This window comes from Drosophila mojavensis, unplaced genomic scaffold (assembly GCF_018153725.1).
Source record: "Drosophila mojavensis isolate 15081-1352.22 unplaced genomic scaffold, ASM1815372v1 contig_136, whole genome shotgun sequence".
Taxonomy (NCBI): Eukaryota; Metazoa; Arthropoda; class Insecta; order Diptera; family Drosophilidae; genus Drosophila; species Drosophila mojavensis.
Window position 1 is genome coordinate 15,051,186 of NW_025318667.1, and position 24,435 is coordinate 15,075,620.

At 41.8% G+C, this 24,435-nt stretch overlaps 1 protein-coding gene across 12 annotated transcripts in view; it reads left to right on the forward strand.

Moving 5' to 3' along the window:
* The window catches only part of LOC6583882 (pneumococcal serine-rich repeat protein), a 66,429-nt gene extending 43,016 nt beyond the window's left edge, over window positions 1–23,413 (forward strand). For 2 of the 12 annotated variants that reach the window (XM_044009857.1, XM_044009858.1), the window contains exons 4-19: window positions 3,355–3,399; window positions 6,805–6,940; window positions 7,035–7,238; window positions 9,081–9,188; window positions 9,288–9,428; window positions 9,494–9,646; window positions 9,707–9,837; window positions 9,963–10,046; window positions 10,736–10,889; window positions 10,949–11,349; window positions 11,443–11,787; window positions 11,845–12,064; window positions 13,865–14,074; window positions 14,234–16,310; window positions 17,923–18,233; window positions 20,084–23,413. In XM_044009857.1, the coding sequence (XP_043865792.1) occupies window positions 3,355–3,399; window positions 6,805–6,940; window positions 7,035–7,238; window positions 9,081–9,188; window positions 9,288–9,428; window positions 9,494–9,646; window positions 9,707–9,837; window positions 9,963–10,046; window positions 10,736–10,889; window positions 10,949–11,349; window positions 11,443–11,787; window positions 11,845–12,064; window positions 13,865–14,074; window positions 14,234–16,310; window positions 17,923–18,233; window positions 20,084–20,971 (5,608 nt within the window). In that variant the 3' untranslated portion in view covers window positions 20,972–23,413. The remainder of the gene's footprint in view (window positions 1–3,354; window positions 3,400–6,804; window positions 6,941–7,034; window positions 7,239–9,080; window positions 9,189–9,287; window positions 9,429–9,493; window positions 9,647–9,706; window positions 9,838–9,962; window positions 10,047–10,735; window positions 10,890–10,948; window positions 11,350–11,442; window positions 11,788–11,844; window positions 12,065–13,864; window positions 14,075–14,233; window positions 16,311–17,922; window positions 18,234–20,083) is intronic. The other 10 variants (XM_015161444.3, XM_015161443.3, XM_044009862.1 and 7 more) reach the window with 10 other exon arrangements.
* The last annotated feature ends 1,022 nt before the right edge of the window (window positions 23,414–24,435 follow it).

The following is a 24,435-nucleotide window of genomic DNA, read 5'->3' on the forward strand; positions in this document are numbered from 1 at the left end:
TTTGCTACTCTTCCCTTCACGAACCTGGCTAACTTTATGGAAACAAACGATTTGCATTCCATGGACGCATTCATCTCATTTAGCTTGATTCAAGACATCAATTTGAAAAACTTTTCCTGATTTACATTTCTGAGCAAAAGTTTGAGAATTTACTGTTTGACATTGTTATATATTGATATTTAAGTTTTAATCATTGAATAGATTGAAAGTTGGCATGAAAAGTGAAACCAAAAATGATTTTGAATGACTTGAAATTTTGATAGAAATTTAACACAATCTTGAAAGCGTTGCGTCTTTTTATACCCTGAACTTATTTTCTATGGGGAATCAGATTATAATTGTTTTTTGTTTTTTTAGTTTTTTTTTTTTTTACATTTTATATATTTTAATTATTATATTTTAATGAGTTTGCAGCTAGCTTTTGTGTTTTATGTCTTGAGCTATGGCTCTGTGAATATATTTTTGCAAATTTTGAAAGGCAGAAATAGGCGTAGTAGAGCCCATATACCTATAGATTCTTGAGTAAGCCAAGCAGGTTAATTATTGTGTTTATCTCTACATTCATATGAAGAAGATAAAGAACATTTAATTATCGTTTTTTTGTTTATTATAGTATGCGTAGTTCAGGCCTATCATGATGTTTCGATAACTCATTCGTTTCTCACATTGATAATAATCGATCATTTTATAAGGTTTTTAGGCAGATTTCAAATGAGCTCTGTTCAGCTCTATGATGAGAATACAGATTCTAATATACTTTATTTCCTCAATTTTTCATACTTTCCCAAAAGTCCTCGCTCTTAACTCGAGTAGAAATTCCATGTAGAACAAAAGCTGTTCAAATATTATATGTATACCCAGTAAAGCAGAAGTCGGAGCTTTGCTTATGTCTGCCTGTCAGAATGATAGGGATGACAATACAGTATGGTTGTCAGGGTATCACCTCGTCCGGCACTCCTGACTAGAGTACTCTCATTGGTTGCCTTAACTGCTTTACTTCTGGCCTAATCCAGTGCCTCTTGTGATCGCCCGCCCGCATTTGGAACTAGATTAGGTCTGCAATCAAATTTGATGCCGACTTTCGATATTTGCTGGACATTTTGTGGCGTTGTTGCGTTTGCTTTAAGACAGTGGGAATTGAGTTCAACTGAGACAATAAATGGCAAACTTGGTGCTCATTTGTCAGGCTGTTGTTCGCTGGATGCCAGGGCCAATTAATATGGGCACGGCTGGCCACACTGGTGGCCGGAATGACTGGCCAGTTGGATGCTACGCGGCAGGGTCAAGTGGCCGAAGGAGCTGAAGAAGAGAAGCACACATACATACATACATACATACATCGGGTAGGCGAGAAGCGAAGCGGCAGTGCGTGCCTCAACATATTCCTTGGCCGAATTTGCTTTTTGGCCATGTCATGCCGTGACAGTGGCAAAGTGGCTGCCAATGGCCAAGCGGCGAACGGCGAGTGGTGCGCACATGTGGTGCAATCCGCTGAGAGAGCGGCATGTGTAGTGCCGAAAGCGTTAATTGAAATCGCCTGGAGCTGAGGCAACAGGCAAGCCAAGCAAACAAACAGCTAACAGTCCAAACCCAACATCAGGCGGCCATTAAGCAACATCTCTCTCTCTCTCTCTCTCTCTCTCTCTCTCTCTCTCAGTCGCTCTGTCTGTGTGTGTGCCTTGATGATTTGTGGTGCAATAAAACGTGGCATTTAATAGGTGGAGCAGCCACAAAGCTTAAAACTTTAGCCTTTAGCATTAGGTTTTTTTTTTTTTTTTTTTTTTTTTGTGTGTGTGCAGGGCCTGGCAAAAACTAACAAGCTCCATTTCAATTTATTATAAATCGAAAGTCCAGCTCCGTGTGCGTGTGTGTGCTTGTGTGCGTATTAGTGTGGGTATGCGTAATCTTATCGTACAGCAAGCCTTTTTTACGCTTGATGGCACGCAGCCCGCATGTGGGCCAGAACCAGAAACCAAAAAAGTCGAAGCACAAAATGAGAACAGGCCAAAAGCCAAGTCAACGAGCTGACCGTTAAATGAATTGCCTGCCTTTCGCCCGCACACACTATCTCTATCCCCCCCTCACTCTCTCTCTCTCTCTCTCTCTCTCTCGCTCTCTCTTCTTCTATCTTGCTCTCTATCTATTGCTCGCTATAACAATAGTGAAAGCAAATGCGTGAAAATGCTCCCAAGAGTCATGTTGCAATAAAGCGAACGAAAAGTCAACAAAGAAAGCCAAAAGAAATTCCGCCGTAACGCACTCTGTGTACCCTGCGCAAATATTGGGAGACAGCTTCAGTGCGCAATGAAATATTCATTAATTAATACGTTGAGCTCAACTCCTGGATCATAAATAAAATGTTTCGCTCTATGCATGCTACAGTAAACACTCGAAAATTTCGAATTACAATTTCTGGCCCAAGCCTAACCCTAGACCATAATATATAATTAATATATACGTTGTATATATTTTATATATTTATTATTACGAAATAAGCGGCCTAAACGACCCAGTCAAGTGCATCCATTTAGACATTGGGCTTAATGGCTTATAGCTCCTGGACTTTATGTGAATAGTAAAAATGATGAAAATATTTAAATGCCAAAGTTTGTGTCGGAAAAAGCGAAAGTTAACTCGTTCATTATGGCCAACAAGCTTATATTTCTAGTTAATGAACGCTATGAGAATGTAAAAGGAAAATGGTTTTTATGTTTCCACTCCACCTGCCTGAATATGAGAGTATTACGTCTGGAACTTAAAGTTACGTTTTTTTTTTTTTTGTGCAATTCATGATGAACTTTAGCTGATCATTCGGATCAGGAAAAGAAATAAAATGCAAGCATCAGCTAAGCGGGAGTTTTTGCCAGTGTTGGAGAACGGCATATATTATTATAAATAATCTCGTTACATTTTTTGTTTGCTCTACTCGACTGCGCAAATGTTAATGTGGGAATAAACAGACTGAAGCTGCGAACTGTTTTTCGCGCATTCTCACTCTGTATCTGTAAGTCGAAAGCACTTTGCAGTGTTGTAAAAGGTCATAAGATGCTTGATCACGTTACGCCCTTGACATCTGTCTGCAATCGATTGTATGCTATCTATCTTAAGCTCTGTCCAAATCTATCTATTTCTCTCTTTCTCTTTCTCTCTCTCTTTCTCTATTTCTATCATCTGAACATTCTACATATTACATACAATTTACGTATTACGTCTTTAAACAATCAATCGATCAATCAATTAAACAATCAATAAAATAACAACAATAATCAAATTGTTTTGCACAAAAAAAACAAAAAAAATTAAACAAAATAATTGAAATTGAAACCAAAAACAACAATTTCGCAATTCGTTTAGGAAATCGCGTATCGGAGATGGAGCTTCAGATCCAGATTCCGATTGGTAAGTCCTTTGCGTTTGTTACCAACTTTTGGTTAACTCTCACGCTCTGCACAACAACAACAACAACTACAATATGAACAACAAGAAAACACGCACACACACGCGCACACACACACACATACACATTACACATAAACCACTAGCGATACAAATTTAGCTAACGCTTTTTGATTATGTTGCAAAAATTGATTTTGGATAGTGATAATAATATACATATTTGATAGTATTGATATTGCGAATGACGATAATTGATCGTGATTGATGATGACTGAGATGCATCTAATTGGCATGCGAAGCGCTTACTTTTTCAATTGCGTTTGGGCCACAGCAAGGCAAACGACAACAGTTTCAACAAGAACAAAAACTAAAACTCAAACAACAACAACAACAACAAAAACACTCGACTCGACTTGAATCTGCCTTTTCTTTTCATTGTTTTCGTTTTCGTCTTGGCGGGTTAAGTAGCGAGCCGAACCCAAAATCACAATCAACCACACACACACACACTCACACCCATACACTCACTCACTTTTGGTAATCCAATAGTTCACAAATAAACGAGTAGTTGCCATTTGCCAAATGCTTCTTAATGCAACCACCCAAGAATTTGGCAGACACACTCACAACACACACACACACCCACACACAACCCCACACACATAGAGACACGTGTATAAAGAACATGCCACGCCTAGCTCTTGTTTTTCTTTCGTTCTTTTCTTGTTTGGTTTGGTTTCTCTTACTCTTAGCTAGCCGCATTGCAAGCTGCTTTCTGCTTATGATCCACATGACGTATGCGTAATATTAGGTAGCATCGGCAAATACTAAAAACCAAATATTAAGAAAACGCTGTAAATAACACCAAAAACTTAAATTAAATACCAAATGCGAAATATAATGCAAATTATTTTGCTAAGTAAATCAAAAATAAAACTGTAGTTTGTATATACGAAAAAAATTACCGAATAATACAAAAAAAAAAATCAAACAAAATTAATTTAATTGTGCGTGTGTGTGTGTGTGTGTGCAAATGCTATAAAAATTCGCTTTGTATGTGTGCAATTGGTGTCTCTGCTAATAAAAATGAAGCATTTGTACATAAAAAAAAGCATTATAATAATACCGAATAAAATACCACATTTATACTGAAAAAATACTTGTATATTAAAACACATATTGTTTGTACATATGTATATAATGCCGTTACTCATTCTCGTAGCCAGGCAATTTCGACATAGACCTATCATGGCCACTAGCGATTCGAGCAACAACAAATACCAAAAAAAAAAAAAAAAAAAAAAGAAAATGAACCCCCAACAACAAGAACAACATTAACCGGAAATACTTCAAATGCCTATCCAATTCCGATTCCAGTTTCCCAAAAGTATTCCAAATGCCAGCTCCGAATTCCCAGCATTCCAATTGCACTTGTAGTCGTGTTGTAGCCCCACTTGAATGCCCTGTAACCAGTGGAAGCGACAAAAAAAAAAAACAAAAGAGCATTGTAAGTGTTTGGTACTTAAGACTGTAAGCTGTTTAACTAGAAGGAGGCTCTATAAATATCTGTTTCCAGTTCCGAACCTCCACCTAAGACTGTTTTTTTTTTTTTTTTTTTTTTTTTTTTAATTTATATGGAACACTTTTTTTTAACCAATTTACTGCATACAAAAATGTTGTGTTTAACACTTTTTTAAATTTCAGAGTATGGAAATTGATTCGTTAGATAAATTTCTATCTACTTTTAAAAGTCTTACAGCTCTACCTTAAACTCGTACTCCAATAATACTCAAACTCACAGCAAAATACCAGATTGTACAGAATTTCCACTGGTTACAGCGTATTTGATAGTCGTTCATTTTGCGACTATTGCACTCTTAGCTCTTACACAGATTTCTTTTCAATTTTACATTTTTGTTTTGCTCTACAAATATTATTATTTGTTTTAGTTGTTTGACAGAGCTTTTAGCATTTGTCTGTCTTGTTCAGAAAAAATCCTCAAAAAACAAGCTCTCAAACCCCAATTCCCGATTTTATGGAAATTGTTTTCTATGCCCAAAAAAAAAAAAGAAAAAAAGAAAGAAAAATGAAATGAAATAAAACTCAAATTGAAACTACGAAATTGGCAAAATTGCAGTTGTAACCGAAGCAAAGCGAGGCGAACTTGGGTCTGTTTCCTTTTTGCAACTGTTGTGGAATTTAATTTTCCGCCCACTTGTTTTTCATTTTGCTCCCTTTTATCCACTCTCATTTCTCAATTGTTTCCACTGCATGACAGCGAATATGTTTATGAAGCTTGCCATGCAAATGCTTCCAGCTTGCACAAGATCTATGTTTCCATCTATCTGTATGCTTCAAACCTTACTACTATTACTATTACTACTACTATTAATACTACTATTGCTACTACTACTCATATATTTACTACTATGGAAGCAGATGAACATAAAAATAAATACTTTGCCATTTTTGCATGCCTGATTGCCGTTAGAGCGTTAAAACGTAGATGGGAGACGCCGAGGAAGCCGGAGACGGAGACGCAACTGTATACGGTTGGCTGGCTGACTGGCTAGCTGGCTGCCTTGTTCTACCCATTTACCGGGACTTCCTTTCTGGCCATGCCAAGCCATTCCTGAACTCCTTCCATCCTTCCATGCCTTCCTGCCCTTGCTGCCCAGTCAGCTGTCAGTTGTCTCCGTCAGGACGTCTCCTGCCCAGTCCAGCCCAGCCCTGCCCAACCCCCCTCTACCCCCGTCTTCCACCATAGCACCAGCACCTGACCAGTCTACATCTGTTTCCGTGCGTGCTTTTCTATGTGTGTGTGTGTGTGTCTGTTAACCGTTAACCGTTTGCCGTTTGCCGTTTACCGTTGCCCGTTAGATGGTAGCGTTGCCATATCGTTACGTGCCATGTTTTGAGTGCGTTTACATTACGTTACGTAACGTTTAATGAATGTTTATTGCTCCCACCACGCATAGCGTAAGTGTGTGTTCGTGTTGCGTAAGTTACGACCTAATTGCAAATAGATAACTAGACTAACTAGTGCACCCCACTTGTAGAGTCCCCAATGCAACGTATGTAGTCCTAGCAAAAACCAAACCTAATCTAACGTAAATCGCACGCTTTGCATTGACCAGCTCTGTTGCATTTGACTACTCTACCTACTTATTTACCTGACTTACTCTCTTACTTTCTTACTCTCTGTTCCTGTTTCTTTTCTCTAACCGATCTGTGATCTCTGAACTACGCCCCATTTCCTGCTCCCGTTCAGTTCCCGTAGTTGCTTGATCTTTTCAGTTTGAAACCAGCCGTAGCAATTAGTTGTAGTTTAGTTAGAGCAGAGTTGTTCGCTTTATCGATGACTTGTGATCCTTGAACGTGTGTCTTTTGTGGCATATCCTCGTACAGGACACGCTCAAATCAGCGCTGGATGAAACTCCGCACCACCGTACAAATCTCATCGGCCATACAGAAGAAACCACCGCTCAAGCGCGAAGACTCATTCCTGAAGCGTTTCTCAACTAGACAGATACCCGAAACACAGGTGAGATATTTAAAAGAGATTCGACTCAATTTAAATTGATTCAACTCGATTCGAGTCGACTCGCTGATTCATACCTTGCAATTGCCATTCACAGGAAACTGTTGAAGACACGGGTTCAGAAAGTGCCTCTGGTGACGTCGACAAAACGGTGAAGCGTCGACGACGTTATCTGCAGAAACGACGCTCCGTTGTTAATCCAGATGAAAATTTTTACTTCTATTGGTTAATGATGTTAACTATATGTGTTCTCTATAATCTATGGACCCTAATTGTGAGGCAGAGCTTTCCTGAACTGCAGGTAAGTCAGTGAATGCTATGCGACCGGACCATTAATGTCAAACCTTTTGTGTTGTCCTCCCTTCAATTTTTTTTCTAATACCGCTGCCCCTTTTTCTGTTCACCTCGACTCGACTCGCTTCGCCCCACCGCCATCGCCTTTCCTCTGCCATTGAGGAAAGACAACACCTTTTGTCATAATGCTTCAAGTTCTGTAAGATGAGTTGACTTGCTGCTTAATAATAATGCCCAACGGCCATAAAATTTCCTCAAACAATGAAGTTTATTAGGTATTTCAGTAAAAGACGAGAAAAGGCAACTCCCACGAGTCCTTGAATTCTTGCTGGGATCCTTTTAAAAGTGGGCTTAATAACTTAACTAGCTGAAGGCGAGGCAAGCCAAGGTAATATGGCTACATCAGAAAAAAAGAAAAGAATAAAGAAAACATTCTTGTCAGCGCAAAACAACGGCATGAGGGATGCTGATTAGTCTTTAGGTTTGCCCAAATGTAAAGCTTCGCAAGATTTTTATAACTCATCCAGTCAACGTGGCCGAGGCCGATTGTGTGCGGCTGCAATATATGAAGTGAATGTATTACTCTTTCCATAAAAAGGTCGATGTGCTTGATCGGAATGGCATGCGTTTAGGGATGGCAATAACAGGGAGTTTTGCAGCAAAGAAGTTACTTGGGAACAATTCAATACTTGGGAGAGTTTATGGCAGAGGGGCAAAATTCTTTCCATATACACTTTAATGGTTATTTGCATCATGACATTAATAAAATAATCTTAGAAAATTCTGGAAACTTTAAAGCATAACTGTAAGCTATGATGCATAAAATGTGTTATATATGTATGCAGTAGAATCCGGTTATATATATATAGCTATCCGGGATCGTCGTTATAGCCGGAAGACGCATCCACTCTATAAGTCTGCTCATATAAGTTTTTCTGGGGAGCCGTATGGATGCTACGGAGTCGTTATAACCGGATTGGACTGTATTTGCAGTATTTTATTTTATTTCATTAAAATTTATTTTATTTAATTTTTTTGTATATTTTTTTTTTTAGGAATATAACGGACAAAATTATTCAATTGATAGCAAATATTAATTTTCTTATTTATATATATCTATATTTTAGGTAATGCCAAAGTAAAAGTTTGATTTGATGTGGTTTAATGAAGGGAATCAAAACTCTATCGATTATGTGTTCTATAGGGTATCTGCAGCCTGTCATGATAAGGACCTTTTTCTTTTGGGCATGTTTTTTTTATTTCTTTTCCGTATTTTTATTATTTTTTTCTTTTCTGTGTGTTTTTTTTTTTTTTTGGCTGGCGTTTCGTAATGACTCAATTAAAAGACACGCAGACGGCTCAAGAGAGGTCTGTGTCGGTCTCGGCTCTTTGGTTAGTTAGTGGGCTCTTAGTTTTTTGGGGACCTGTGCAAATGTTTGCTCACGGCCCAGTTGGCTGGGTGTTTGTCATCAGATTAAAGTCGGCTAAGGGTTGCCAAAACAATGTGGAGAGCACATATTCGGAGGACCGTTTAGAGGTACGCCGGGCAGAGGCATCGCCGTGGTTGACCTTTAGGCCGTAATGTGTGACAGGGCCCGTTGTTGTTGCCGTTGTTGTTGCTGTTGTTGTTGTTGCCTCAGTTCTGGCTCTGGCTGTCATGAGGTCGCTCGCTCTTTATTTTTGCCAACCTGCCATTGGCGGAGGCGGGGTGACTTTCGTGTGCATTTGCAATTGTGGAAATGCATTGCTGAAATAACTAAAATTGTCCTTGGCCCGAGTTGTTCTAACTAATTGCAAAAATCTCAACTAATTTGTGCTGAAATTTATTTTTACATTTTACCAATGACAGCAATCTGTGCCTACCTTCTGGCTCATCTGCGATTCACTGACAGATGTTGTATTTATCTTAGATATAATAGTTCAATTACGTACTGGCTATCTGGAGCAGGGCCTAATGGTGAGTGCAGCGCATATAGAATAGAACCAGTTACTATATATCATATATCATATATAATATACTATTTATATATTTTATATCATATGTCCTTCCGTTTAGGTATATGATGACAGGAAACTGGCCTGCCACTATGTGCACTCGCGTGAGTTCATCTTCGATATGATTGCGCTGATACCCTTGGATCTGCTACAGTTGAAGATGGGCACGCATCCGCTTTTGCGTTTTACGCGCTTTTTTAAAGTGAGCTCCGAGCTGCCTGCATAGATCAATTCATTATTCATATATACTATATTTTCCTCTTGCAGGTATATCGATCTGTGAGATTTTATTACATCGTAGAGAGTAGAACAGTTTGGCCAAATTTATGGCGCGTTGTTAATCTAATTCATATCCTATTAATATTGGCCCATTGGTTCGGTTGTTTCTATTTTTTGCTCTCCGAAGCGGAAGGCTTTCAGGTAAGTGCTCAGCCCATCTAACAGTCTAACGGTCTATGTACTTATATGCTGTATTCCCAGGGCGATTGGGTCTATCCGTATAGGCCAGGTGACTATGCGACGCTGACCCGCAAGTATTTGGGCAGCCTGTATTGGTCCACCCTAACGCTAACTACCATCGGCGATTTGCCCACCCCTGAGACGAATGCAGAGTGAGTATGAGATGCTTATCGACATTGATCTATTGGCTAAATTTTGGATATCTTTGGGGTGGGCTTTGTCTTGTCTCCCATGCTATAAAAAAAATACGAAAAAATGATTAAAAACCAAAAAACAGACCGAACTTTTCGGTGGACGGCCCTCGATCAATACCAAGGCGTGGCATCAAATCACGACTACTACAGTTTGGCTCTAGCTATGGGTATGAGTTCCTAACTGCATTCATAATACCTAAGTCTAACTGAATATAATCTTTAACATAATCTTGCTTATTGTTGGGGGCTGTCCACCAGTTCGTTTCGTTTTCCGTATTGGCACAAAGTGAACAAGAAAATCCTTGCTGCTCTGACAATTGTTATATGCATCACGATCAAAGCCTTGCCTACTCTATGAATATTTGCTTCATATAATTGCTATCAAAGTTTTCGAAAGCGTGCGACAGCCTTCAACAATTCCAAACAGATTTTAACGCTCACAATTGCCAAAGCCAATTTCAATAAGAACTATGCAAAGCTGATTATATATTGAAAATGTGCTTTCGAAAACTTTGATTGAGCTTTTCAATCCCATTCGACAAGAGAGAGAGTGAAAGAGAGACAGAGTTGGAGATAGAGAGAGAGAGAGAGAGAGAGAGAGAGAGAGAATCGACCTTTATATGGCATTAACTTAATAATTTTCCTGTTGAGAATTTGAAATTGAAATTCTTTTGAAATCCTTTAAATTCTGAAATTCGAAATTTATAAAACCAAAAGCTAACTGTGAAAGCTGCTTCAGTAACTAAATGATCAAGATGCACTCACACTTTAGCTCTGTCTGTCTCGCTCTTGATATGGCCAACACTTGATATAATTTACTTAACTTATCTTCCTTTCCCTGATTTCACCTCCTTAGGTATATTTTTACGATCGTTAGTTACCTGATTGGCGTTTTTATCTTTGCAACTATTGTGGGCCAAGTGGGTAATGTGATAACGAATCGTAATGCCAATCGGCTAGAGTTCGAGCGTTTACTTGATGGGGCCAAGACCTATATGAGGCATCACAAGGTGAGTGGATCGGAGATGGAGGATGATTGAGCAATTTGATACACTATGGAATTTCGTAGGTGCCGGGCGGAATGAAGCGGAGAGTGCTGCGGTGGTATGACTATAGCTGGTCGCGGGGTCGCATACAGGGTGGGGGTGATATAAATACGGCGTTGGGCCTGCTGCCCGATAAGCTGAAAACCGAATTGGCCTTACACGTCAACCTGAGCGTACTGAAGAAGGTGACCATATTCCAAGAGTGCCAGCCGGAGTTTCTGCACGATCTGGTGCTGAAAATGAAGGCGTACATCTTTACGCCGGGTGATTCGATCTGTCGCAAGGGCGAGGTGGCTCGCGAGATGTTCATCATAGCCGATGGCATCTTGGAGGTGCTCAGTGAAACGGGCAAGGTGCTGACCACCATGAAGGCGGGCGATTTCTTCGGTGAGATCGGCATACTGAATCTGGATGGGCTGAACAAGTGAGTGCACTGCCGGAAGTTCTCCCCTCCTTTCCATTCCCTTCCCTTTGTTTTCTTTCCCCATCTCTTATTATAACTCTTAATATGCTCTAGGCGCACAGCGGATGTCCGCTCAGTGGGCTACTCGGAGCTATTCTCGCTGTCGCGCGAAGACGTGCTCGCCGCCATGAAGGACTATCCGGATGCACAGGAGATCCTGCAGACGCTCGGACGCAAACGCCTCATGGAGGTGCGCTGCGTGAACAAGAAATACGCCAAGGCCCAAAGCGACAAGGAGGCCGCCGCCTATGCCGCGGCCCATCCGCATCACCCGCATCCGCACGCGCATCACCATCAGGTGCATCAGAGCGACAGCAGCGAGAACAGTGCCTCGAAGAAGATCGTGGACAAGCTGAAGCACGATGTCAAAGGCTTTCGCAATGTGCTGAAAAAGTCCAGGTAAGTGAGATCCTATAATTGCTGAATCGAATTCGTATTATCCAGCACTCGATTTAGAACATCCCGTAAGAGCGACGAGTCGCTGGAAATGCAACCGCTGCACAATACCTCACCACGCGGCAGTAAGATCATGCTGAAGCGCATGTCGCGCGTTCGCTCCGACGATAAGGACGCGGACAGCGCCGAGGCCAAGGACGAGCTGCACGACAAGACGCCCAGTCCCATTGGGGCGGGGCTGCCGCTGCTGCAGCGGCTGCGCCTGCTCAAAGAGAAGCAGGTAAGTCGAGGCCCGATAGCATTCATAGTCAGTGCCATTTGTTCATGAATCACAGTCACAGCCACCGCCACCACCACCACCACCACCACAACCACCACCACCGTCCAGTTCCATTTCTCTCACCAACTATTTTGATCGATTCACCATTCCAATTGGAATTCGTGCATACGCAAAACTAACCTACACACATATCGCAACTATCGTGTATATCGTCTTTAATTCATTCGCCTCATTGCCTCACGAGCTTTTAATGGAGTTTATCCCAACACTCAAGCAACCAGTACAGTACAGTACAGTACAGTTACAACAAAACATATACGTATACGTAACAATGCCTACGGTTATCCAGATATACACACAAAGCACTCTTATACCCACGAATACGCACAGCCGCACACTCTTATACTCACATGTACAAGCACTCTTATACTCACACTTATACCCGCTCGATGCGCACTCTCTTCTATTTTTTGAGTTGCATCGAGTGCTGCTTCCTCTTTAATTCTAGTTCCTCGTTCATTTTGTTTGGTTTGACTTTGCTGAACGGTTAAAGCTCGATATTGAATTGCTTTTAGTGCACTTTATAATACATCTATCTTAGCATTTATTATTATCGTCATTCGAATGATAATACCCTGTATGGAATGAATCTGAATCCGTTGCTTTAAGTTGCTGTTAAAGCTCACGTTAGTTAGCAATCAGATGTGTCTGAAAGGTGACAATAATCGAGCTTCAAAATATATGATTTGCTAGCAAGGTAAGGTCTGACAGAAGCAAATGTTAGATCAGGGCATATTAATATATTATCGCCGACAGATTTGTATGCCATTCTGATAATAGAACGATCTATGTTGTGTTGCTGTAAACCAAAGCTAATTAGTGAATCCAAATTTGCTTGACAGCCGCCTTTAAGACTATCCCGCAATTAGCTGCTTGCTTGAAATTATATTTTGTACAAGAAAACAGACTTAAGACATGTGAAAACAGAAACACGCCACTCATAATTATCCTCAACCTATAACAAAATCCACCAAACTACAGAGTAACAATTACCTTATATACAATAAATGGACTGTAACGGAGAAAACTATATACTACTAAACTAATACTAATACACACCATCCAGCTTAGCTGGGTCGACCATGTTATACTAACCCTTTTCATGCATCTTCTGCCAATACACCATATATCAAACTCACCACACATGACGACACTATTATGAAGAAAACTACAACACACAACATACACATACATCGCTTGCCAATACACCACAATTTAACACAGCTCATATAAAACTCACCAAATACGCCGACATCAGACATGTTAGAGCTTTTTGCTTATCAATAATCGAACATAACTCACCACGCTTTACATGTACAACACACCACAGTTCATTAAGCTATCCACCTACATACGGATCCTGCCAATACACCACACATAAAACTCACCAAAAACGCCGACATCATGCTCTTTTCATCACATGCTTTCATGCTTTACAACACTTCATGCTTTACAACATTTGGCCATAACTCACCAAAGCTTAAATGGACAACACACCACAGTTGATTACACCTCACCTCGCATCTCGCATACGCTGTTGAAAAAGGGTTGAAAAAACTTTGATTTGGCATTTGTAAAATTTTGATTTGGAACTTGATTTGATTAAGCTTTTAATCCAATAAGAAAAACAAACAAAAAAATTACAATCAATCCAGCAAAATTCGTGTTGTATGTTATGTAATGAACCCCGGCTCTCCTAAATAGTAGTTTTTGTATGTGTCTTTATGTGTCTTGCACTAGGATCGCGAAGAGCGAGCTGTTAAGTCCACACCACCACAGAAATCTCCACCTCACTCACATGTAACGTGTACGTTATCGCCGCAGGAATCGATACAGGAAGAGCCCGAACGCGAGTTCAACGAAGGCTTTCCGCTGATCCAGCGATTGCAGCAGTTGAAAATTAAAAATGAGCCACAATCGGGCGCTGGCAGCGAGACCCAACTCGTCATGGTAAACCACGAAAACACCTCTCTCTCTCTCTCTCTCTCTCTCTCTCTCCTCTCTTTCTTTTTCTCTTTTTTATCTCTGAATATCAAGCACCACACACACACAGCTTCCACATGTCATCCACTCGATATTAATTGCATTTTCTATTTGTCCCGCCTCTAGGTCAACACGCCGCCCAACATCAGCAGCAAGGTGGACTTTGCGACGGCAACGGGTGTGGGCGGTGTTGGTGGGGCAGCGAGTGGTGCTGCGGGTGCTAGCCAAAGTCTGACCGTTGCCCAAATCAAGCCCATTATGAAAGTCTCCTTCAAGCAGAAGATACAACAGTTGCAGGGCGTGGTGCCGGCCATACCAAGTGGTGCCGGCCATAGCAGCACCACAAGCGCGTCCGGGACCACCAGCACCACCGGTGCCATAGCCAAAAAGGAGCCACCCAAATCGCTGGCCGTGGTGGCCAAGCATGGCGGCCCAGCGCTGCCAGCGTTGCCAGCGATGCCTACGTTGCCAGCGCTGCCAATGGAGCCAACTATTGTGGGTGGTGCAGTTGGGCAGAGCTTGGCCGCCACCGCCAGCTTGTCGAAGAAGCCGCTGAGGCCGTTCACACCACAGCAATCGGACACGGACACTGATGGCACGCCAATCAAGCCCTGGTCCAAGCTGAAGCTGGCCACGCTCATGTCGTCGAGCTACACGAGCTTAAACAACTGCTCACCGGACGATCTGGCAACGCCGCTGAAGAACTACTCGCTGAGCAATATACCACAGCAAATGGAGAGCACCACAAACGCTCGACCACGCCACCACAGTGCCCGCAGCTCCCGCCACAGCCATGGCCATGGACATGGTCATGGACACGGGCATGGGCATGGGCGTGGCCATGGCTCCACCTCGAGCACCTGCTCCTCGAGCACGCGCAGCACGCTGACCACGGCGCGCGACTGCCTGCGCCTGCAGAAGCCGGAACAGAAGCTGCCCGAGGGCGAGGCCACGACGGGCGGCCGTAAACTATATCAGAGCGTGTTCGACCTGTCGCCGGAGTATTGTGGACTGCCGTTCGTGAAGCGGCTGAAGATATTGAATGAGCGCCAGAAGCTGGCCGAGCTGGAGAAGGCGCTGCAGACGCGCAGCTTCAGCCTGGACTGCTCGAAGTCGAGCAGCGGCAACAACAACGAGGCGCCAATTACGGAGTCACTGTACCGCTGCTATAGCGACACCTCCGGGATCTACTCTCAGTTTCTGAGCACCTACGAGTCGGCCACCACCACCAGCAGCTCCACGTCCACATCCATTTCGACCAACACATCCACATCGGACGGCAACTCGAAGCAGCAACTGAAGCAGCTGGATTACATGCCCCTCAGCCCCGAGTCGAACGAGACGGTGGAGCGGCGCAAGCTGAAGAGTATACTGAAGAAGATGCAGCAGGGTGCTGCTGCTGACGATGGTAGTGGTGGTGGTGGTGGTGGTGGTGTTGTTGGTGTCGGTGGTACTGCCGATGGTGATGCCCAAGACGAGGCGAATGCCAAGACCAAGACCAAGGCCAAGGCCAAGGCCAAAACCAGTGCACTGTCGAGGGGGCTGTTAATGGAGCCGACCTTGGAAGGGTACGTGGCCAGGCACAGTAAGCTCTTGAAGAGTGTAACCTTCCATTCAACTCTTTCTAGCCCGCCCTCCAGTGCCACAGAGGAGGGGCACTTCGTGGCAATCGGCGGTGGTGGTGCTGCGGCTGCTGTTTGCCTCAACAACAACAACAACAACAGCAGCAGCAAAAGCAACAGCACGCTATACGGTTCCGGTTCGAGTACGGGTATAAGTACGGTTACGGGTACGGGTACGGGCTCGGTTACTGTCATCGGTTCGGGCAACGGCAACGACAGTGTGGCAACGTCACGAACAATGCTGCCAGATCAGGCCGTCTGGTCGCCGACGTTGGCATTGGTAACGCCAACGAATTCGCCGCAAGAGTATTTCGCCGCATTTGAGCCGCAGCTGATGGGCGGCAACGGCGTCATCGCTGGCGTTGGCAACGGCTCAACGTCAATCGCTTCCGCTTCCGCTTCGGCAACCGCAACCGCATCCGCATCCGCATCCGCATCCGCATCGTATGTGGTCGAATGCTCGTCGAATACCGAATTTCATGCACAATCCACAACATCCACAGATTTGAATTTGAATTTGCAGCTCCGGCAGAACACGACCAATGCGAGCGGCCAGGCGGGTCAGTTGCCCAAACTGGAAGGTAATTACGATAACTGCTATCGCTAGGTGATTCTCTTGCAGATCTGTCCAATACTTGAAAATGTATCCATATCCATATATATTTATATTTATATCAAATACAATTACTCCAAGTCTAACGCTTACCACGCCCTCAAGCTCAACAACACTTAGTAAATCTATTTATCGATTGTGCTGTCTCTGACCAACATTAGGGGTATTCCATTCAAGTGAATTCAAGTTGATTTTAGTCTTACTCTTTTTGATAATTGTTGTTGTTTTTTTTTTTGTTTCTTTCTTTTCTAACAAAAGGAATACCCCTAATGCGATTCAGACTGAAGCGCTCTGCATGCCCTTTGCAGCGCCTGATGGCACACTACACAAAATTCGAATGCTTCGCTCTGGCTTTCCCGCTATCTCTCTCTCTCTCTCTCTCTCTCTCGCTAGTCCTCTATCTCTCTCTCTCTCTCTCTCTGTCTCTGTCTCTGTCTTTCTCTATCTTTAAATTTATGCATGGTAATGCCATCTATTAATTGCTATTTGATATGATTTAGGATATTGCTGATATATTGCTTAACATTGCGAATGCTTTTCTGCTAGGCTAAGAGTTGATAGCACCTTTTTAATTTGCCTTAACTAAAAAAAAAAAAAAAAGATTTTTAATTACAAACAAAGTCAATTTCTTAATAGGTCTTTTAAGTATAAAATATGTATATTTGTACTGTACATAAGTTAAGGTATATACAGTCATATCGATTTGCGTATACGTAAGAGCTTTTTGAGTACTATTGAAATTTATTTACTTCACATATTATTTATGTATATCGTATTGAACTAAGCTTTGACTTTATAGAGATGAATAACATTTTTGTTGGGTTAAGTACACGATCTGCACTGCCACAATAGCATTTTCAGCCCGTTAAGCGTATGAGCTCGTCATCGATAAGCGTTATCGATAAACTGAGCTTGAAACGTATCGAAGCACGCGCACGCACGCTTTGGAACGCAATGGAATGAAACAACGACGACGGCGTACACTTCTTCAGCATGCAACAAACACGCACACACACACACACACACAAACACACCCCCTCTCACACACACACACACATAGAGAACACTAAACGCTTCTGTAAATACGTAAAATTTGCCAAACCAAATGAAACACAGAAATCCAGAATGAAAAACTCTCGAAACTTTTGCGCAAAGGCAGCTGTAATTTGTATGGGAATGTGTGTAAATAACTGTAATCTGCGTATGTATGCATAACCTATTTTGCTTATCACTTGGTATTACTACAACAACAACAACCACAACAACAGCAACAGCAACAACAATAACAACAACGACCACAACGTGTTGTCCTAGTTGTCTCTGTCTCTGTCTTTCACACTAAAACACACGCACACGCACACACACACACACACACACACACACACACACACACACACACACACACATACACACGCACACAGTCGCACACACACGCGCACGCCTAGCTGTGCCTCTCTCACCTGCCCGCCAGGGACCGTACACAACTGTACCGCAAGCGCACGCACACAGGGTTGCATTGCCAGCCGATTGCATTCAGTTACTAACCTATGAACGATACTCCATTTGAATTTGAATTCAAGGCTTTCCAGAGGCGCAGGACTACTTCAATCAGATACTGAGCGGCATCAATCACGTGATCAAGACGCACATGAACGAAATGCACTCGAAGTTCGAGTCGCAGTTCTCGAATATGGCCGGCGAGGTGAGACGGCGCGACGCCATCATCGCCCAGCTGCAGCTGAAGCTGCGCTCCATCGAACAGAAACCAGCGATGCCATCGACAACGCGCCGCATCAAGCGGGAGAAGCTGCCCCAGCTATCCGTCGACGACGACGAGCCGGCCGAGCAGGATAACAGCAGTTCGGGCTCCTCGGCCGAGTTGCTCTTTATGGTAAGTGCCTCAGTGTATAAATGAAAATGAGACGAGTATATTGGTTTTCCACTAAGCATGTCCGTCCGTCTGTCTTGTTAAGAAAAGCTATGACTTTTCTAATACTCAATAGGATATCTGACCTCCATGACCTTCACTTGGAGCTGTTTGGGAGTCCCGCCTTAAAATTTGATACTTACATACGTTTCTGTAACGCTCTTTACATAAATTCACCTACAATCATATACTATATGTATATACATAACTATGTCAACAAGGGCGTGGCAAATCTACGGTTTTACAGCGAGAAATTCCACGCTTCACTTATTTAAAAAGTTTACAAGATATATAGGTATAGATAAAATATAGATAGACGTGATAAATCAGAGAAAGAAAACAACTATATTTTCCAATGTGTTTTATCAAGAGCTCCAAAATGTGATAATTAAGGTATTACAGGCTCATCATTTCAAGCATTTCATTGAAAGCCGAATTCCGGCGGAGTTTTACTTGCCACTCTCAAGGGCAATGTATAGATCTAGTGCATTGGATAAGAGAGCAATATATTCCAGAGTATTTGAGTAAAAATCAGTAGGTCAATGAGAGATTTGAGGAACCAGCTCTAAGGCCGATGGCTGAATCTGTCGATGGATGGTTATAGTGCGATGATGACTACTGAAAGAAGAAGAACAACAATAGAGTTTAGTTTGAGCTAGAAAAGAATAAAAGTAGAGAAGTATTTAGAATAAACTAATGCCTCCTAATATATTTATGTATGTATATATTTCATTGTCGGAAATATAAAGTTTTTAATGAGACCTTTATAACTTCTTGGAAGAGTATTATTCAGTCGTTTCTTCATCTTACTTGATACTGAGCACAAAAACAAAGCCTAACCTAATAGTTGTCAGCAAATTCAGCAAATTGGACAAATTCAACGAATTTTGCAAATTCAGCTTAGAGTTGATAATGTTCAATTCATAGTCAATAACTCGAAGGCGACGAGTGCAAGTGCTGCCTTCTCAGCTCGTCTAACAAAATGAGCAGCTGAAGTCATTTATTGAGCAATTGAAAAATGCAGCAGAATGTGGACTCTGGCTGCCTCTTGTTTCGCATAGCATTTATGCAACCCGAACGGCACATCATTAAGCAAATTTCTTGAGCAGCTGTTGCTGCCTTGCACGTAGGTTTCCTGGACAAATTGTGCATATGCCACGTCACTGCGCCGAGTGCATGTTCGCTTGGCAGGGCAAGGGAAATGCAATGAGATGCGATGCGCTGATAATCCATTTTTGTATACCCTGAACCCATTGGAATTGGGAAAGCAGGGTATGATGGCTCTGTTAAAAGTATGTAACGGGCAGAAGGAGACGTGGCAGACCCTATAAAGTATAGTATATATATTCTTGATCAAGGTGACGAGCTGAGTCGATATGTTTGTCCGTATGTTTGAACGCGTCAATCTCAGAAGATATAAGAGCTACAGACTTAAAATCGATAGCTGCTTCCGTTATTTAGTTATCGATTAAAATCCTTATCGGTTTATCAGTTTAAATATAATATCTCTTAGATCTTCAGCGCTAGAGTCTCCAAATTTTGAACATAGTTTTGTATTTATTTTATAGAATTTCGGCTTTTCTTACGATCTGCCTCCCACCCCAAAATTCACATGCCTCTCTCCACATATGTATATAGTCCATCTATAAAGAAAGTTATTAAGCAACTAATTTCTTATAGTAAGTTTATCTGTTTATCTGTCTGTTTGTGTACTCCTTGAAGAGTACAGGGCATCTCGTAGTCGAGCAATCTCGACTGGAGCTTTCTTACATGTTTTTCATTGTGCTCATCCTCTTATCTCGGTTTGCCTGCAGCGCGGCGACTCGCTGGACACTGTGTTCACCTCCTCGCCGCCCATCCAGGGCCGACGCAGCATATCGCCTGGCCCCAGTCGGTATCATGCGGCCTCGGCGAATGCGCTCAACTGCCCGAGCAGCTACTACAGCGGGCCGGGCACCTTGGCAACGCGGCACGCGCAGAGCCATCCCAGCTTCTATGCGCCGCACAGCAGTAGGGGCGGGGCCGCTCTGCCCGGCTATCGGGACTGGCATGAGCAGGGCCTGGGGATGGGCAGCAGCATGGGCGGCGGCCTGACAGCCGATAGCAGCAGCAGCAGCAGCAACGCGGCGGCCATGATGATCTCCGATGTGACGGGCAATCTGACTCGACTCTCGGACAGCGTCATTCTGGATATTGGCGAGAGCTCCAGTTCGAGTTCATCGTCCAGCAAGGTGAACGTCGATGTGGACGACGACGACGACGAGGAAGACGATGATGAGGCCGAGGATGAGCTGAGCGGCGCGGCACTCGTGGCGGCCACAGGCAGCAGCAACAACGACTGGGAGGTGCAAATGCTGGCCGCCGAAATGGAGAGGCAGGAGCGTAAGCGCGGCCACTCACTGTCCGACAACCTGGGCGAGCTGCGGCACTGCAGCACGTTCCTGCGCAGACGCCGCAAGTTCAGCGACACCGAGACCGAGTGCAGCGAAACGGACGCCGATGAGCGTCTAGCAGCCGGCATTGGAGCCAGCGCAAGTGGCAGCGCCGCTGGCCAGGCGAGTGCAGCTGTGGAGGCGGATGCCACAGCCAGTGGCAGCAATCGACCGCGCGCCTCCAGCCTGGATCAGTTCAACCTGCGCTATGGGATCGGGCGTGGCATCTTTAAAGCAATGAGCATCGATCGGGACAAAGACAAGCTTTGAGAACTATAATCACAGGAGGACCACGCCAGCACGGACAGACACGACTAACCATCGGACAGCATTACGGAAGGTGCAACAAATACACGACAGTACATTATATGATTACCCCTAAAACCATTCACTAGAGCAAGAAACCCACGAAAAGGAGATGAGAGTAATGAAAATGAGCACTCCATACAAATTAGTAATTGAGATAAGAGTAAAGAAGAAGAAGAAGAAGACAAGAAACCAAATTGAGTGGCCCATCTACCAGAAAGTCCAGAAACCTAGTTTAACTATTCATTTATTCGCAATTGTTCAACATTCTCCATGTATACAGTATACTCCAGTCATCGTTATCGCTATCACCCTTTATGTTATCGATTTAGTTGTCTATAGCCGTTGCTATATTCGACTTACAAATATCACTTGCCTTGCTGTCATTCAAGGCTCTTATTGATTGTCTATCAATATCGATAACTTTGTCATCTTCATATTGTAATTGCCAACTATGCTGTTATCGTTATCGTTAACTTCCGCCAAAGGCAAACAAAGGTTTAACTATCATACTATATTCTGCTCTTCCACTTCCCATGTTATCGAAATCGATATCATTAAGGTCATCTCATCATTATATTTTTCATTGTCAGCTTCTTTATACATTTTTTTTTTGCACTTCCTTAAGTCATCTAAATCATAAACATATCTGCATTCAGCTCTCTTGATATCGTTATCGTTTTGCTTAAGATTTGATACATCGGCCATCTGCGAGTACCTAGATATAATACCGTCCTATATATAGCGTCCATGCCATTGGCGCCCATTATATGATTTGTATGAGTATTTCAAATGTGTGATGAGTATAAAGTTCAGATCCATTCATCTTTGCCTTGGGTCCTGGACGTATCCCGGTGGATGGGCTGCGCCTCAATAGAAATGGCTAATGGAAATACCAAAATGTATATACCTCTTATCCTATTAGGTATTAGTAGTTATATATATATACACAGACACAAACACAAATCTATAGATACATCTATGTATATATATATGGTATATACATATATGAATACAAATATTTATATATGATATGATATGAAATAGTGTAACGAAAACCGAAAGCTTTAATAACTTATATAGAGAACTATTTAAGAAACATTTTAAATACTAATCAATTCAAGGAACAACAGCAACAAGCGAAGATACCAAATTCTGAACACCACACAGCAACCGAGAGTAAATAAGATAGACACACACACAAATATATGTATATAAATAGATATATAGATATTTAGTATATATATATATATAAAGTTATATAATATACAAATACTTATATATAGAGCCATTAGAATATACATACATACATATACATATATATACTATTAGCACATGGATAATAAGTTGGAAGTTATGATTATTATTATTATTATTATTAGATCTGTCTAAGCGTTAGTCTACCTATTACCAGACCTACCTACACTATAGCAATCTAGCCTAGAGTCCAATGGAATACAGCAATAATCGATACTACTCCTAACTCATCTCACATCTAGTCTAGTCTAGGCGATACATTCGTTGGCTTTATAGTTTTCGTTTTGGAGCACCTTCTCCTTAAAGCTCGCTGGGTACACTTAAGCTTTTATAAAACGCCAATTTCCTCTACGTTAATGCGGGCTTTTCAAAAAAGTCTCTTAGTTTAGTCTCTAGCAAATGCACAAACAACAACACTTAAGCTTAGCTCCTAACTAAATAGAAGCTCCTCCAATCTAATGTTTCATCTATAAGCTAAGCGCCATTTTATTGTAACACTTTAAACAAAAACTTAACCTAATGGAAAAACGAAAAAATAAATAGTTAACTTCAAGAAGCGCAAACTCAACAAGGAACTAAAACAAAAAACTAATTGTTATATTGTGTTATGAAACAAGAAAAAAAAAAAAGAAAAAAAAATGGAAAAAAAAACAAAGAACAAACTGTTTTTAATCGAAAGATTTTAAGAGAAGAACTTGTTACTTTAAGCTAGAAGTGAAATACCTTTTAACACTGTTAGAGACCGTCCCCACACCGCCTTGAACAGTGTACCAAAGCTGCAAAATTATCGATAGCACTGCTGATATCGTTCAAGATTAATAATATTTTGGTTTACGCAGAAATGGTCAAGGCAGGACGTAACCGAGCCTACCTAATTGGTTTTTAGTCTACTTATCGATATATTTATCGATCGTTTTGGCAACTCTACGCTCGACCGCACGCTCCGCCCTAGCCGAACAGTTGTTATTTGTAGTCAAATGTGGCGATTAATCGAAGGCCTAGCCACGCCCACTATAGAGAGTTTCGTAGCGCCTAGAAAGCAAACGTTCTTAATCGTTAAGCGTTATCGATAAACCAAAAATAACAGAGCAAGCTAACATAACTATTCGCATTGTGTATGTAGCGCACGACGAAAAAAACAAAAAACAAGCGACACTATTCAGATAATATTTATATATCTATACACACCACATATACTATATACATATGTTCTATATGCTACTACCTACTAACAATATATAAGGGATACAACAACAACAAAAACAACTAACTAACTACTAGTCGGCGTTTGAGTTGTGCGCCATTTCGCATTGTACAAAAAGCACAAAATATGCCAAATCGACATCGATATCGATGACGATAGCGCATCAATTCAAGGAACAATTTCAATGGGTTCAATAAATGGGTCACAGCCAGCTAAACAGTCCAACTAAATTTAATTAAACGTACCAAAAGCCAAAAGGAAAACAAAACCAAATGAACTATAAATCGACAAGCACAACTTAATCGAAGTCTCTTAATCATCTATACTGTTAAGTGAATCTATATAGTCTATGTATGCACATGGGAGACATTTGTACAAACATAAGTATTATCTTGTTTTTCACATTCGTTCTGTAATTGTTAATCTTGGAAAAGAGAATTAAATAGGTTTTATTTTTATTTACATACGCCAGGGACCACAAAAGTTTTGAGTTTGGTATTTCCTTTTTATATAAGGACAAACGTGACAAAAGTTTAGAGCACGATGCTAGCAAATGTAATACAACTAAAATCTAACGGATCTTACGATATATAAATGCAACTATGATAAATGTAAACTGTATAAACTTCATCACATAGCTTGCATCACAACAATGCAACCAAACCAACACTCCAACACACACCAAAGTTGAAGGGATTGAGAACATCTTTAAGAACTCTTCCATATATAGAGCTTTATCTCTGAAATTTGAATCTAAACCGATTTGAGCGTGAGTCAAGAATAAACAAGAAATCAAGTCGATAGCTATGAAAGAAGCAGAAAAAATACGCCCTAAAATATTCGAGTCTATTATCGAAAATCGGTTATCGATAAGGCTACTCCTTTCGAAGGTATACCCAGCCATAGCTGAAAGACTTACAAATATGATAGACGAAATTCGGTTCGATCGTTTTTATTTTTTTTTTTC